Genomic DNA, 13,446 nt, shown 5'->3' with positions numbered 1-13,446 from the left:
GTGACAATTAGTCAAAATGACTTCAATTTATTTCATTTTTAAGCTAATTATTGTAAATAAGAATGAGTTATGCAAAATAAAAAATGATCTTTTTTAAATACTTACAAAAAATGATGAACAAATATAAAGAAAATTTGTTAAGGTAAAACTTAAAGATCATACACAATTTCAAGTGAAATAATTGTAGATATATTCAGTTGCGTATCTATAACTTTTTGACATAATTTATCATTAATTTTACCTGAATGGTGTATGAAAATTCTGCATTAAAACTTAAATGGAGTCTCACGATAACTTGTATAAACTGTCGGGGTGAACATCAACGACTGCAGAGTCAATGATACGAAACAACAACCCATACCATCTTGCTTACGCAACTCAGGACAAAAATTGGGAAAGCAGTGTAAAATTTTAAACTATATATTCTTATGATTTTAATTTGATGGTTTAGGAATTGTAATATGCAGTATGAATTTTTTATGCATTTGAATGAATTGATTTTCATTCATAGTGTTAGTAGTAAATTTTATGAATTAGATGATCATTTTTAATAAATAAATAAAACAAAATAATGCTCTTAAAGCACAAAACTAAGAACTTAGGGATTAAAAAAAGGAAAATAATTTGAATTCAAAAACAATTTGAAGCTTGAGCGACATTTGTCAATAGCGAATGAATATTTATATTTGTAATTATTGTATGAGGAGTGTGAATATGAAGCAAAGTTTATTTGCACATAATTACACTACAACCAGAAGAAGTTAGCGCAATCGACCAAACATCTACTCTTACTACCCAAGTGGGACCCCCACTCAGCAGCCGTGGCCCACCTCGCTCTGCCGGTCTTCGTCCGCCGATTCCGAACCTCAGTTCAGGTGACATCTCATCGCCGCCAGCCTAGATCGGAATCGACGGTGTCATCCGTCGCGGAACTCGTAATTCCTCTTTTTTGATAGGTCGTCCTCGAAATCGTGGATTCAATTGCGCCGTTGAATTAATTGCGAGCCAAATGAATCTGAGCCAGGGAGCGGTGCATCCAGTGGAGGCGCCGCCGCTGCAGACGGAGGGTGCGGGGAACGTGCCGCTGCCGCGCGTGCGGATGAAGGATCTCCAAGGCATGCCGGGGACGGTCGGCGGTCTGGTGTTGCGCGTGTGTCAGTTTCTGTTCGCGGCGGTGGCGCTCGCCGTTATGGCAACCACCAGTGACTTCCCGTCGGTCACCGCCTTCTGGTATATTAGTAATCCTTTCACATACACTCCAGATTTTTGATAATTCAGTTACTGGTTATGGAGTTACCGTTGTTTGATCAAATTTTTTATACTATCTTATACTCATCTTACCTTGGCTTTGAGCTCTGAGAGGATGGATGCGATCAGAGTTGTCATCCCAGCAAACTAAAGGAATTTCTGTATGCCTGCTGAGCTTCTGAGAAAGCTATAACGCTGAATTTATTTAGTTATTTTATCGGTATTAGTATTAAGAAAATACTGAAATCATACAACTTAAATGTAATTCTCTAAAATTTCTGATTAGATTCAGCTCTCTGGCTCTCTGCACGATATGTAGTTTTGTGAATATGGCGCTCGCTGCCTTAGATTAAAGTTACCTGTAGAGTAGTTTGACTGGACTTATAAAGTTTATGTGTTCATTTATCTTGAGAAAATATTTTGTTTTTTGTTGGGTGTGACTTGTGAGAAGCAGCTAGTTCGATCAGAGGGTATACGCTCTTTCATAAAATCTTTGGACATCCATGATAAGATTATTCAGATAATATCAGAGCAATGCTATTTAGGATATTAAGTCCTAACAGTGAGAATAAGTCCTTCACAATATGAAATGTGTCCACATATGTAATTTTAAGGGAAACATATGACTAGTGTGTATATATCCACCAGCAATAAAAAGGTCAAAATGTCCCACCTCTGTATACATCTATGATCCATCGTAAAAGTTAAGTAGTAGAATGTTATATCCTTTCTCTGTGCTCGGCAATTCTCTACCACTTTCTGTTAGCAAGGTGTGAATTTGTTTATCTAATCTTGCAAGCTTATGGTTTACATATGTCTGTACCCAGTCCTTGGACCTTGAATATGTACTTTAAGCTGCAAACTGAATCATGTAACCAACAAAGTAGAGATATTTTCAACTGGGCAGGTTGGTCTTCTACATCTTTCTTACTGCTCACAAGGTAAAAAAAGAACACAAAGTTTTAAAAGTCAATACTTCTCCCCAAACTTAGGGCATGAAGTGCAAACCTTAATTCTTAGCACCTTGGAGGCGCACTACTTAGTTAAGGTTTGCACCTTACATGTTTACAACATCACCAATATGGCAAAAGAAGGGGGCGATTACTGGAATTAGGTTCTTTAACTTACAATTTGTATAAGTATAATGGATATACTTAGAGATGAAGACATTGAATCTATAGAGAATGATTGAGAAGAACTAGGAAGTGGCCATCTGGAAATTTAAGAATTGGATTAAGAAGAGGATTAGGTATTAGGCCGAATTATTGACCATGTGGATCATCCCTTTTTTCGTAAATGCAACATTGAATTTAAAGACCATGCAACAGTGGACTCGAACCTAAGATCTTTGGTCTTAGTCATTAAACACTCTATTGCTAGGTCATTGACCATGGCTTTAATGATAATAAGAAGTAATTTAACAGGTGGATAAAGAGTTATAAATATATTTTTGAGGATTAGTAAGTGCACGGTTTCAATTTTCTCTCTCTTGAGAATGTACCTTTTAGCTCTTAAAAAAGACTACAAAACTACCATAAATAAGTATATAAGTTTGTACTTGTCCTTTATTGGGAACATTTGTCTTAGAATTACAAAACTTTGACGTCCGGAATATGACTTCTGATGTGTTATGAGGCCTATCAACTTTATCATATGGATTATGGAATTTTTTTTCTGTTTCTTACTTTGTGAACTTGTTCAAGAAGGTAAGTACCTGCACCTTGTTTCCAAGAACCCTTTGAAGCTTGTACCTTAGTAACCAACATATATTTTAAGGATGATGTGGAACTTGACTCTGTATAGATGATGTTCTGCTGCAAAACTAACTTAGCTTTCCTTTTTCTTTTCTCTCTTAGCTACCTTGTTGCTGCTACTGGTTTGCAGAGCATATGGAGCATTTTATTAGGAATTACTGATGCTTATGCACTTCTTGTGGGACGCCGTTTGCAGAATCCTCAAGCTGTTAGGTTATTTGCTGTTGGTGATGGGGTAAGTGTCTCCAATGTTAAGAAACCATATACTCACAGATCATAAGTGCACAAACTAGTTAAAAATCAAGCACCTTTGCCTTAGTCTTGGTCTCACTATGTATCTGCCCTTTTGCCTTTTAAATGATGCATCTGGTAAGGGGGAATTTTGGTGGCAGGTGCCTTAAACTTTCTGCTGGGTGTGAAAGCTTGTTCATACAGATTAGTCAATTTTCGCAATTTGTGTCTATTTGAATTATGTTTCTTTGGCTGTCTGGTAAAATATTTGAATTCAGCATGTAGTGCATAGGGTATTGAGCATTATAACATTATAGACTATAGATTATAGATGTGAACAGTAATGTGTAGTTTTATCCTCTGCCACTTGACATCTATCTTTGTTTGTTGACAACTCAATTGGCATTTGTTTTGCAACTGACTGTGGTCATGCTCATTTCAGTCTATCTAATATCACTAATGAACTTCGCACTGTATTCACAACTTCCATGAGTGTTGGCTGCTAAAGTCCTACAGAAAAGTTATATCATTAATCGATATTGTAGCCCCTCATTTGCATATACTTTGTTTGTGACATTTTCTTCACGGTAAAACCAGACTGTCAAGGGTGGGCAGGTTGAGATATGCTAATATTGAATCCAAATTAAAGGTGTGCATTTAACAATTTCATATTCTTAGAACGGAATCTGTTAAATTAAAAAAGTGGCATGTTATAAATCTATTATTATTGGCATAGATTGATGTTTGCTTTGTGATTTCTTTTATTAAGTGACTTCTATTGATTTCATCCGAGTTAATAATTTTCAGCTGTAATCTGCAAAAGTTCTCATAACATTGGCACCCTGTATCCCATGCTCAATTTGAGCACAGTTCACCATTTCATCAAGAACTCACTGTTGGTTTATGAACTCAGAAGCAGGACTCATGTTTATTATCTAAACCACATTATTTTGTTGGCTGCTGCAGGTTACTTCTAACCTAACGTTTGCTGCAGCATGTGCATCAGCAGGCATTACTGTTCTGATTGGGAACGATCTGGCCGACTGTAGTAAAAATCATTGCACAGAATTTGAAACTGCTACAGCTATGGCCTTCCTCAGTTGGTTTGCCGCATTGCCTTCTTTCTTGTTAAATTTTTGGTCATTGGCATCTCGATGAAAATAACTAATATCCTGTGATCACAGACATAATTTTTGTGTTGAAGAACTCTATCATGTGCAGTAGTATTTCTCTTCTTCGTTCTCCAGTTCAATGTAATCAATCCACCGTGCTGTGTGTGATTATTAATGTGTACAGTGCAACTCCAAAACCAGTGGTCTCTTGTATATAAACAGTGCTAGTTGAATGCCATCTTGTGTATGAGCATTGGTTTGGCTTTCAAGTCAAGTAATGCAGGAAAGAGATAGTACTTTCCTCGTTGAATAACGCCAATGTGATTTAGCCTTTGTTTACTTGCTTCGTTATGATCTCTACGAATTGGACTTGCAAACAAGAAAAAGATACCACCTATAAAAAGTAGAAGAATTTACATTGAAGGATCACAATTTTGGAACACTGGTATAAATATAGATTAGCAAAAAAACCAGAAACAGACATACAAAACTTTTTGATTCCTCCATTTTCAGTTTTCATCTGGGAATTTACATATTTAAACGAATGACCAGTTGACAAAAGAGAGCGCGAGGCAGTGGACGGAGGAGTTCTCTTCTGCAGCAAAGACCTTCCACACGATGGCTTGTTCATACGAGATGTGCCGCCCCATCGTCGACATGCAAATGCCACCAGGCAAGTAAGCAAATCCCTGAAATAGGTAAAACCAGTTCAATCAAAACCAGAGGAAGAAAGGCAAGTTAAATGCTGCACCAAGTTGTCACCTCTTGCATGATCTTAGAGAATTCCGAGGACAATGCCTTGCGACCGGCATCATCAAATATCTTATCTAACGCAATATCTTGTAGAGAAACCAGTGTGGTCTCCAGCATGTCGAGCCCAGCCTGATTCGCGAATATAAAAACTGGCTGAGCCTGCTACGACGGGAGAGAGGGAAATGCATTGTAACAAACACATTCATGGCCCAAACAGCGTGTATAAGTACTTCTGAGAAACGACGTAGGGCAAGAATAATTAAGAACTGTAGATGTACCTTCAAGGAGCAGCATAAGATGGCATCCTGATGATGCCAAAGCGTCTTCAATACTGAGTCACTGCCTATGGATTCGGATCTTAGCAACTCGGTTCCCACATGGTAGCTGCAAATGATACAAAATATATCTCAAGACGAAAAACCATCAAACTGCATCTCATTTTCGTGTTTACAAGCCTATGTGTGAAGGTGGTATGGGATTTTATTTTAGCAAGTACCTATAGCTCTGGCATATCCAATGTGTGAGCGTTTGAGCTTCAGGAGAGACTGGAGACACCTTTGGCCCCGCTGTCGGGCTCAACCCTGATGGAGATATAGCTGTGGCAACCCTCTGTACCGAGGAGATCACGCTACGGACGTATTGACATGCCATTGTAGCAACGTTATCATGTAAATTGCTCTCATATGGGAATTGGAAAGCAATAGTTAATACTGCTCGTGCGCTGTAAGAAGACCCTGTATTTTCTGCACCACGGCTGGATGCTGGGCCAACTTCAAGACTCGATGTCAAATCTAGTGTCTTGTGTGAGGTCAATACATCCTGTGCATCGCCCTGTTTGTACCGATCATTAGTTAAACACAATTCACTAATATTCAGCTATAGGCTAATAGCTGAATAAGAAAGGAGTAGATGCAGAAACGAATATGTGATAAATAAACCAGGCAAAACTTAACTGATTTTGAATCAAGTGGAATTATACGGAAACCAGAAGGCAGCAGCGGTGCATCATCTGGAAACATTTCGTCAATGGGTGCAAAAATAAGTTCCGAGCAGGCTCCCACAGCATTCTCATCAACTCCACTGCACATCTGTTATAGAAAGATGCATTCAAATATTCAAATTGCAAATTCTGGTAATAAGCTTGAGAGCCATCTATACGAGCAAGAGACTAGAAGACCTGTAGAAGATGAACGTCCCTGGATGAAAAAGCATCCCCGTGGCCTTCCAAACGAACAACTTCGAGCATCTGTGACACCGAAGAACCAAAACAATTATGAGATTAGGAATTGATATCTTCTATGCAGAAAAACTAAAATCATGTTTTAAAAAAAGCCGTGTGGTGCGGGATAGCACAAGAAGTTACTAAAGAAGGAAAAGGCATATACCTCCTCATGTTCAATCGTTTGACCTAGAGGCATGATTATCTGGGTTCCGGTGAATCTTGTAGGCCTTGTTACAGGATATGAGCATGTGCTCGACTTCAATGACGTGGCAGCATAGGCATCAACAGTAAAGTCTGCCCACTCTGATCGATGCTCCCTCAAAAAACGAACCAACATTGCTGGAGGGACGTTCTAGTAAGTGATATTGGGCTTAGGTTAGTACAATAAGTAGTTGGCACATGTAACCTGGTGGATAAAGATAGAAGAGAACCTGAAGCAGCATAGATGCTTTTGCACAAAGAACACCTCCGAGCAGCGGAACAACACTTGCATCAGCAGTCAGATTCTTGGCTGAATTAAGGGCAACTACTACATCTTCAGCACCATCACAGTTTAATATCGACCATCCATCGTCGTTGAACCCGTTGATGGCATCATTAAAGCCTCTGCAAGGAGCAAGACATAATTGTAAAAATTCTTAATGTCTATTACAGAATATAAAACTACATAGCCATATTTAGTTTGCATAGGAGTTCAGTTGGACGACTGTTACCTGCTTAATCTCTGGGTGAAGGTCCGCAATACAGCTGGCTGGCGACCAAGACCATATACTACTTCCCCACTTGTTTCCTGGGCTATCTGCCGAATATATCTTAGCGCCTGTAGAAGTAACATGTAAAGAGGGAAATAGTAAACAACTAGCCACATCAAAAGAAGGAATAAATTAGAAACCACTGTTTTGCAATTGTGTCCACTTCAATAAGAAACAAAAGCTAGATAAGACAGCTATATCAAATAATACATGAAAGCCTTTTATATGCTGTACTGACCGAGATTGTCATTTTCTGCGCCACAACTTTTGACGATTCATAAAGTGGCCGCAGCACCTCTGGCACGCTCCACGCCTGGAACAGTGCAGTGAGACTTGCTTTATCATGTTGCATCCATTGATAGAGAATTTGCTGAGCTAATTAAACTAAAAAGGAAAGGGGAGGGGGGGTACCTGGAGATTAACGTGGTCCACGATGTGAATAATTGATCCTCCACCATCACATGGCCGAATCAAATATCCAGATGGAAGCATTTCAGCTCTAACAAACTGTGAAGCTGAAGTTGCAGATGGACCAGCCCCAGTGCCAGAAAGTGATGTCTCGCATACCTTCACAATTATAAGAACAACTAAAAATCACATACATAGCAGCACACAGAAATCATCAGTTTCTTCTTTCTGTAAGATTCTGATCGCAATAATGAGAATTTCCATGCTAGCTAAGTGAAGACGATATTGACATGGGAGACTGAGCGCATATAAATTCAGTCAGAAAATGAAAACATTTTTACAATGCTGGACCAAGGTCTAAGACATATTTAAATAGTTTATATATCATGCTAGAGGCCTTGTGTTACACATCATAAATGATGTAAATAGTAATCAGCACACACAATCATATTCAAAATCATCACGCATATACCAACAATAAGCAGGTAATACTGAAAGATTACTTACGACAAGGCTGCCATTTTCCAATGAGGTTGTGTATCTTAGGGTCCAAAAATCACGAGCAGGAGCCAGAGTAGTCGGTGCATATATCTGAAAGCAATAACAAGTTATTCAAGTTTCTGATACGGTAACATGTACTAGTGACATATCACCCTATCAACCTGTGTATGCAAGAGCTCAATGATTCCTCCATTTCCAGCAGGAAACATAGTGAAAATCTCTTGGCCTCGACAGTCACGGAACCATGATGGACGATCTTTGAGGATCTCAGCAATCTGTAAAGCATGAAATCCTCTCAGGAAAGAAGCTTAAAATTTGCAAGTCGAAATCTCTAATAACAATGGAAGTTATTCAAACACAGATATAATCCAATTATTACTTTGATTACCTTAGATGGTTCTAAACTAACAAGACCACAAGCTCGAGCCGCCACTCCACCTCGACGTTGTGAGATGGCAAATATTCCAACCGAATCCGGACCAGGCTGAACAGCAAAATCATAAGTGTTTAGATTCGAAAGGACCTCCTCACTAATTCAAACAGCCACAGGAAAGTTATAGAAATAAGATTGAACCTTCATCCCAGGCATCTGGACCCAATCAACAGCCGTTCCTGTAGCCTTTGAGAGGAACTCTGCCAAGGTCTCCTCAGCAATAGAGAGGAGTCTGCCAAAAGCATCATATATATGCAAATACACATTAAAATGGTAAGAAGGCCAACAATTCTGCATATATAAGAATTCAAAGGAACAAACAAGGATCAGATGAAGTACCCAGCAGGATTGTTAGCATCTCTAAGAGAATGCTGTGGGGTCGTGACCGCTGACTCAGAACTTGCATCACCGGTCGGTACAGCCGCCTGGAGAAATTCCCATAAGAGTAAGATATATGTTGCCATTATTCAGAGAATTCAAGTGATTGATACCATAGACACGCAGTGCAATCTCATTTTGGCAAGTTATTTGATGTAAGATTGGCATGAAAAGAATAAAACACAAACAATGAAATTAATGGTCTTTGCAATACTAATATGTCGTTAAAGAATGATAAAAATTGCATCTTGGCGGCGAGAAGATAATAGATCCAAGTCCAACAGCAGTAATCTAGAGGAGAGGAAACAATGAATTACATACAGTTTGCAACTGTTGCCTCATATAACCATTCTCGCAAACCAGGTGAGAAACCTGCTTCTGCAGGCGATCGTTTTCCTCCATCAACAACTTATTCATTGCGCTCAATTTTCTGTTGACACTCTGAAGTCTCGTGGATTCCTTCCGCTGCTTCTCTCGACACCTGCATTCACTCGCCACAACCCTCAATCAAATTCATACAGAATGCACCAAATCAAGACTAGTTGAAAAAGTAGCAAACAAGACCAAGATTTGTGTCCCTCACCTGCGGTTCTGGAACCAGACTTTGATCTGTTTAGGCTCAATGTTGCAAAGAATGGAGCATTCCCGGATCAGCTGCTGCCGGCGCAAGGAGCTCGGCTTAGGGCACTCGGAGTAGACCCTCTCCAACGCCTCCACCTGCTCCGCCGTGTACCTCACATACTTGCCGGAATCCAGATGCTTACTTATGCTCCCACTGCTATTCTCCCTCTCTCTATGATGCTGCGCCACCATGGCCATCCTAGTAATTTCTCCCAAAAACCAATTCTTGAAAATTCTCTGCAGCTGACAAAGATTCTCCAAGATTGCTTCTTGCTGAATTATGAGAAAAGTCGGAGGTGATATGAGACGGATAAGATGAACGATCTTGATTGAAGCAGAAGATTCTAAAGAATAGCCCTTTTGGGTTGGGTAAGGAACACACCTCTCACACTTACCTTATGAAAAAAGGTAACAGCTCAAGAAAAAGCCAATCAGCCTTGCACGTATACTATCAACACGCAGACCGACAATATGATTTTCTCCCTTTTATTCAAGCTAATTCCAGAGCAGTTGGAACAAAAAAAAATATTTTTTTTATTGGGTTTGCTGCGCTACAGTGAAATGAATGGATATAATTAAATTTGAGGGGAACGAAATACGGTCGAGAACCAGGAATTTGGTGCCTAATTGAGGGTTGTTCTGCCTAAATTACAAAAAAAAAGAGAGATGAGCTTGAAGGAAAAAGGGTAGTAATTGAATTGGACAAGTGGCGCGCTAGAAGGGATTACAGAAAATGCTTGTGTGTGTGTCTCTCTCTCTAGAAAAAGAGGAAGAAGAGAGGCTTCTCAGCGCAGCACAACAGTTGTTGAAGATCTACGAGGAGATAATGGAATTGGAGAGGAAGAAGATGAAGAAGACATGTCAATAATGTTCTTTTTGAGCTGCTGTGGAAGTGGAGAGAGAAAAGGTGACCAGAGAGCCAGAGCTGATTCAGGGATTCAAGAATCAGGAAACATATTATATTGAGTTGAATAGACCGAGAGAGAGCAGAGCTGGCTACGTTTGTGTGTGTGTGTGTGACAGAGAGAGAGAGAGAGAGGAATGGTGTGAATTGAAATGCTGGGGATGGTTGCTCGAAAATCCAAAATTGCAGAAATCATATGCTCTAAATATATCTATCTTCTCCGAGTATTTCTCTCTAAATTCTTTTCACTAATTTTTCTAAATTTCTATATTAATTTTAAAATTCGCTTTTAAATTAACTCATAGTATTATTAACATTAAACTAGTTTTATAAGTTCATTATAAATTAACTCATATTTCCAAATTATATAATGTTGAAAATAAGGGCTACTAAAAGAATGGATCTCTATATGAAACACAGACACCTAGTTTCTCTGATGAATAAGAAAGCTTAACTTATAACGAGTTCAATTTTTCGAAAATGTAATTTATAACGAGTTCAAGTTTTCAAAAATGGAATAACCCATAACTAGATAACTAGACTAAGCGTGAAGTATATTACATATACTATTAATAAATAAAGTGACACGTATTAATATTGAGGTGATTAGATGGGTATTATATTAGATTGTCGTTTAATAACCAATGAATTAAACATAATATGCTCCACCCATCAAAAATAATAGTGTCCGCTGCCATTTTCAAGTGTCTCATGAAATAAGTGCAAATTTCTTAATTTTTTTGAACATCACTTTATGTCTTTATCTGCATTTTGACAATACATTTAATCAAAATTAAACATGACATATCATTACTTATATTGAATGGCATAATAAAATAAAATGTGTCATTGTCTTAAACTCACAAAATGCATTATTAACTCTTAGTACTAAACACGAGATACTTCAAGTTAGGCATTATTTTGTGAAATCAAAGGACTATATATTGTCGAGATACTTCAAGTTATGCATTACTCCCTCCGTTTCTTCATAGTTGAGGCAAAACTTTTCGGCACGAAATTTAAGAAATGGATGTTAAATGTGTTAAATAAGTAAATAAAAAAGTAAGAGAGGGAAAAAAGTAGATAGAACAAAGTAGAAAGTGAATAAAGTAGAGAATAAAGTAAGAGAGAGTAAAGTAAGAAAGAGAAAAAAGTTACTATATAGGGAAATGACTCAACTATGAGGAAACTTCCCAAAATGAAAAAATGACTCAACTATAGAGAAACGGGGGAGTATTAACTTTAGTTCAAAGATTTTGGGCTTTTGATCATCCATAGCCTAATCTTTAAATTTATTTCGTTCACCCATAAAAAAAAGTAGTTTTGAAATCTAATTAATCTAAAAAGTACAGTAGTAAATATTTACGCAAACACAAGTATAGTGAATATACTCCCACCGTTCCATAAAAATATATACAATTTCTATTTATGGAAAGTAATTCTCAACTGAAAACTCATATACATTAATTTATTTACAACTTATACCACCATGCTCACCATTACAACTCATTAAACACTAATAATAATGTGGGTTCCACTATCCAATAACACTACCTTAAGAGCATCCGCAGCGGTTGAAGGACGGCGTCCGTCCGTGCCAGCGTCACGGCACCCGCTGTCCGCCGCTGGCGCGGCGCTGCTCGATGCATCGAGCACGTCCGTGCCAGTGAGCAGCTGACACAGCGCGTTCTGATTGGCCAACGGCATTTCCGTTGGAAATTCATTTTTTTAAAATCGAAAATAATACCAAATTTTTTTAAAAAAAATTCAGACTCCCAAAAATATGGCATTTTTTTACGGTTTTTCTGGAATTTTTTTGATTTTTTTATATTTATTCCTAAAATCATCTATAAATACACACATTTATCATCCATTTTTCGCATCAAATCATCTCTCATTCATATTTTTTCATACAACTTATATACATCATCCTCTCTCACTCAAACCCTCTCAAATGGATTTCACCAATCTCATTGCGGAAGCGGAGCGAGAAGAACAAGAATACTACGAACAATATCGTGCCGCCTATGAAGCCTATGTCACCGCGAATACCCCCGCCCCTCATCCTCGACCAACTAGATCAACTCGTTGCTACATCCATCGTGACCGGGAAGGAGCCAACGAAAGGCTCGTTGCCGACTATTTTTCCGACCAGCCGCGGTTTCCGGAAGATTACTTTCGGCGTCGTTTTCGCATGTCAAAACACTTGTTTATGCGTATTGTCAACACATTATCTGCCCGTGTTGAATACTTTCAAACAAGTACAGACACAGCCGGTCGGCAAAGTCTTTCGGCGTTGCAGAAGTGTACGTATGTCATCCGACAACTTGCTACTGGGCAAACGGCTGACCTCTTCGACGAGTATTTGCATGTCGGTGAGTCAACTGGAATCCTTTGCCTTAAAATTTTTTGCGACGGCGTTCGTTCAGCTTTCGGTGAGGAATTCCTTCGGGCACTCACCACGATGATTGCAAACGGTTGCTTCGTCTTCACGAAACAATCAATGGTTTTCCCGGTATGCTTGGCAGCATTGACTACATGCATTGGAGATGGAGGAATTGCCTGACTGCTTAGAGGGGGCAACACCTAAGCGGCCACAAAGGCGGCGGCCCAACACTTATCCTTGAAGCGGTCGCCGACTACCGCCTATGGAATTGACATGCATATTTTGGTATTGCATGATCCAACAACGACTTGAACGTGCTCTATTCTTCACCACTCTTCAATGATGTTTTGAATGGTGTAGCGCCAGTGATCAACTTCACCGTCAACGGAAATGCATACCACATGGGTTACTATCTCGCTGATGTTATCTACCCAAGGTGGTCGACTTTCGTGAAGACACTCAGCAACCCGCAAGACCCGAGACGGGTTCTTTTTGCGCAGCGTCAAGAGTCCGCTCGGAAAGACGTCGAAAGAGCTTTTGGGGTCCTTCAAGCCCGATTCAACACTGTGAAGGCCCCGTCTTGGCTGTGGTACGTGAAAAATATCGCCGACATCATGTACATGTGTATTATCTTGCACAACATGATTATAGCTGACGAAGGACCGATGGTGGCTAGCTTTTACGACTACATGATTATAGCCGGAAGCTCAACCGCGAGGTCTCCCCCACGCCGAGGTGTGCAT

General features: G+C 39.2%; 2 protein-coding genes across 4 annotated transcripts; one reads left to right on the top strand and one right to left on the bottom strand.

Moving 5' to 3' along the window:
- The first annotated feature begins 715 nt into the window (after positions 1 to 715).
- LOC121742649 (CASP-like protein 5A2) lies at positions 716 to 4,658 on the top strand. Of its 2 annotated transcripts, none has more exons than XM_042135851.1 (4): positions 716 to 875; positions 957 to 1,230; positions 3,105 to 3,237; positions 4,200 to 4,658. In XM_042135851.1, the coding sequence occupies exons 2-4, from the start codon at positions 1,010 to 1,012 to the stop codon at positions 4,389 to 4,391; spliced, it is 546 nt and encodes a 181-aa protein (XP_041991785.1). In that variant the 5' UTR covers positions 716 to 875; positions 957 to 1,009; the 3' UTR covers positions 4,392 to 4,658. The 2 variants fall into 2 exon arrangements, with proteins under 2 accessions (XP_041991785.1, XP_041991786.1); XM_042135852.1 differs by having other exon boundaries at positions 725 to 935; positions 1,025 to 1,230.
- A 57-nt stretch (positions 4,659 to 4,715) lies between these two features.
- Positions 4,716 to 10,445, bottom strand: LOC121742648 (homeobox-leucine zipper protein REVOLUTA-like). Of its 2 annotated transcripts, none has more exons than XM_042135850.1 (19): positions 9,796 to 10,445; positions 9,376 to 9,686; positions 9,114 to 9,273; positions 8,754 to 8,839; positions 8,556 to 8,646; positions 8,370 to 8,465; positions 8,143 to 8,256; positions 7,988 to 8,071; positions 7,484 to 7,639; positions 7,311 to 7,385; positions 7,034 to 7,140; positions 6,752 to 6,926; positions 6,484 to 6,672; positions 6,276 to 6,344; positions 6,052 to 6,186; positions 5,595 to 5,929; positions 5,377 to 5,482; positions 5,108 to 5,257; positions 4,716 to 5,034 (listed from the first exon to the last, which is right to left on the bottom strand). In XM_042135850.1, the coding sequence occupies exons 2-19, from the start codon at positions 9,609 to 9,611 to the stop codon at positions 4,882 to 4,884; spliced, it is 2,517 nt and encodes an 838-aa protein (XP_041991784.1). In that variant the 5' UTR covers positions 9,612 to 9,686; positions 9,796 to 10,445; the 3' UTR covers positions 4,716 to 4,881. The 2 variants fall into 2 exon arrangements, with proteins under 2 accessions (XP_041991784.1, XP_041991783.1); XM_042135849.1 differs by having other exon boundaries at positions 9,809 to 10,445.
- Positions 10,446 to 13,446: the final 3,001 nt, after the last annotated feature.

The sequence above is a fragment of the Salvia splendens genome, chromosome 7 (assembly GCF_004379255.2).
Source record: "Salvia splendens isolate huo1 chromosome 7, SspV2, whole genome shotgun sequence".
NCBI lineage: Eukaryota > Viridiplantae > Streptophyta > Magnoliopsida > Lamiales > Lamiaceae > Salvia > Salvia splendens.
The sequence above is the reverse complement of the archived record's forward strand: the minus strand, read 5'-3'. Positions and strand labels throughout refer to the sequence as shown.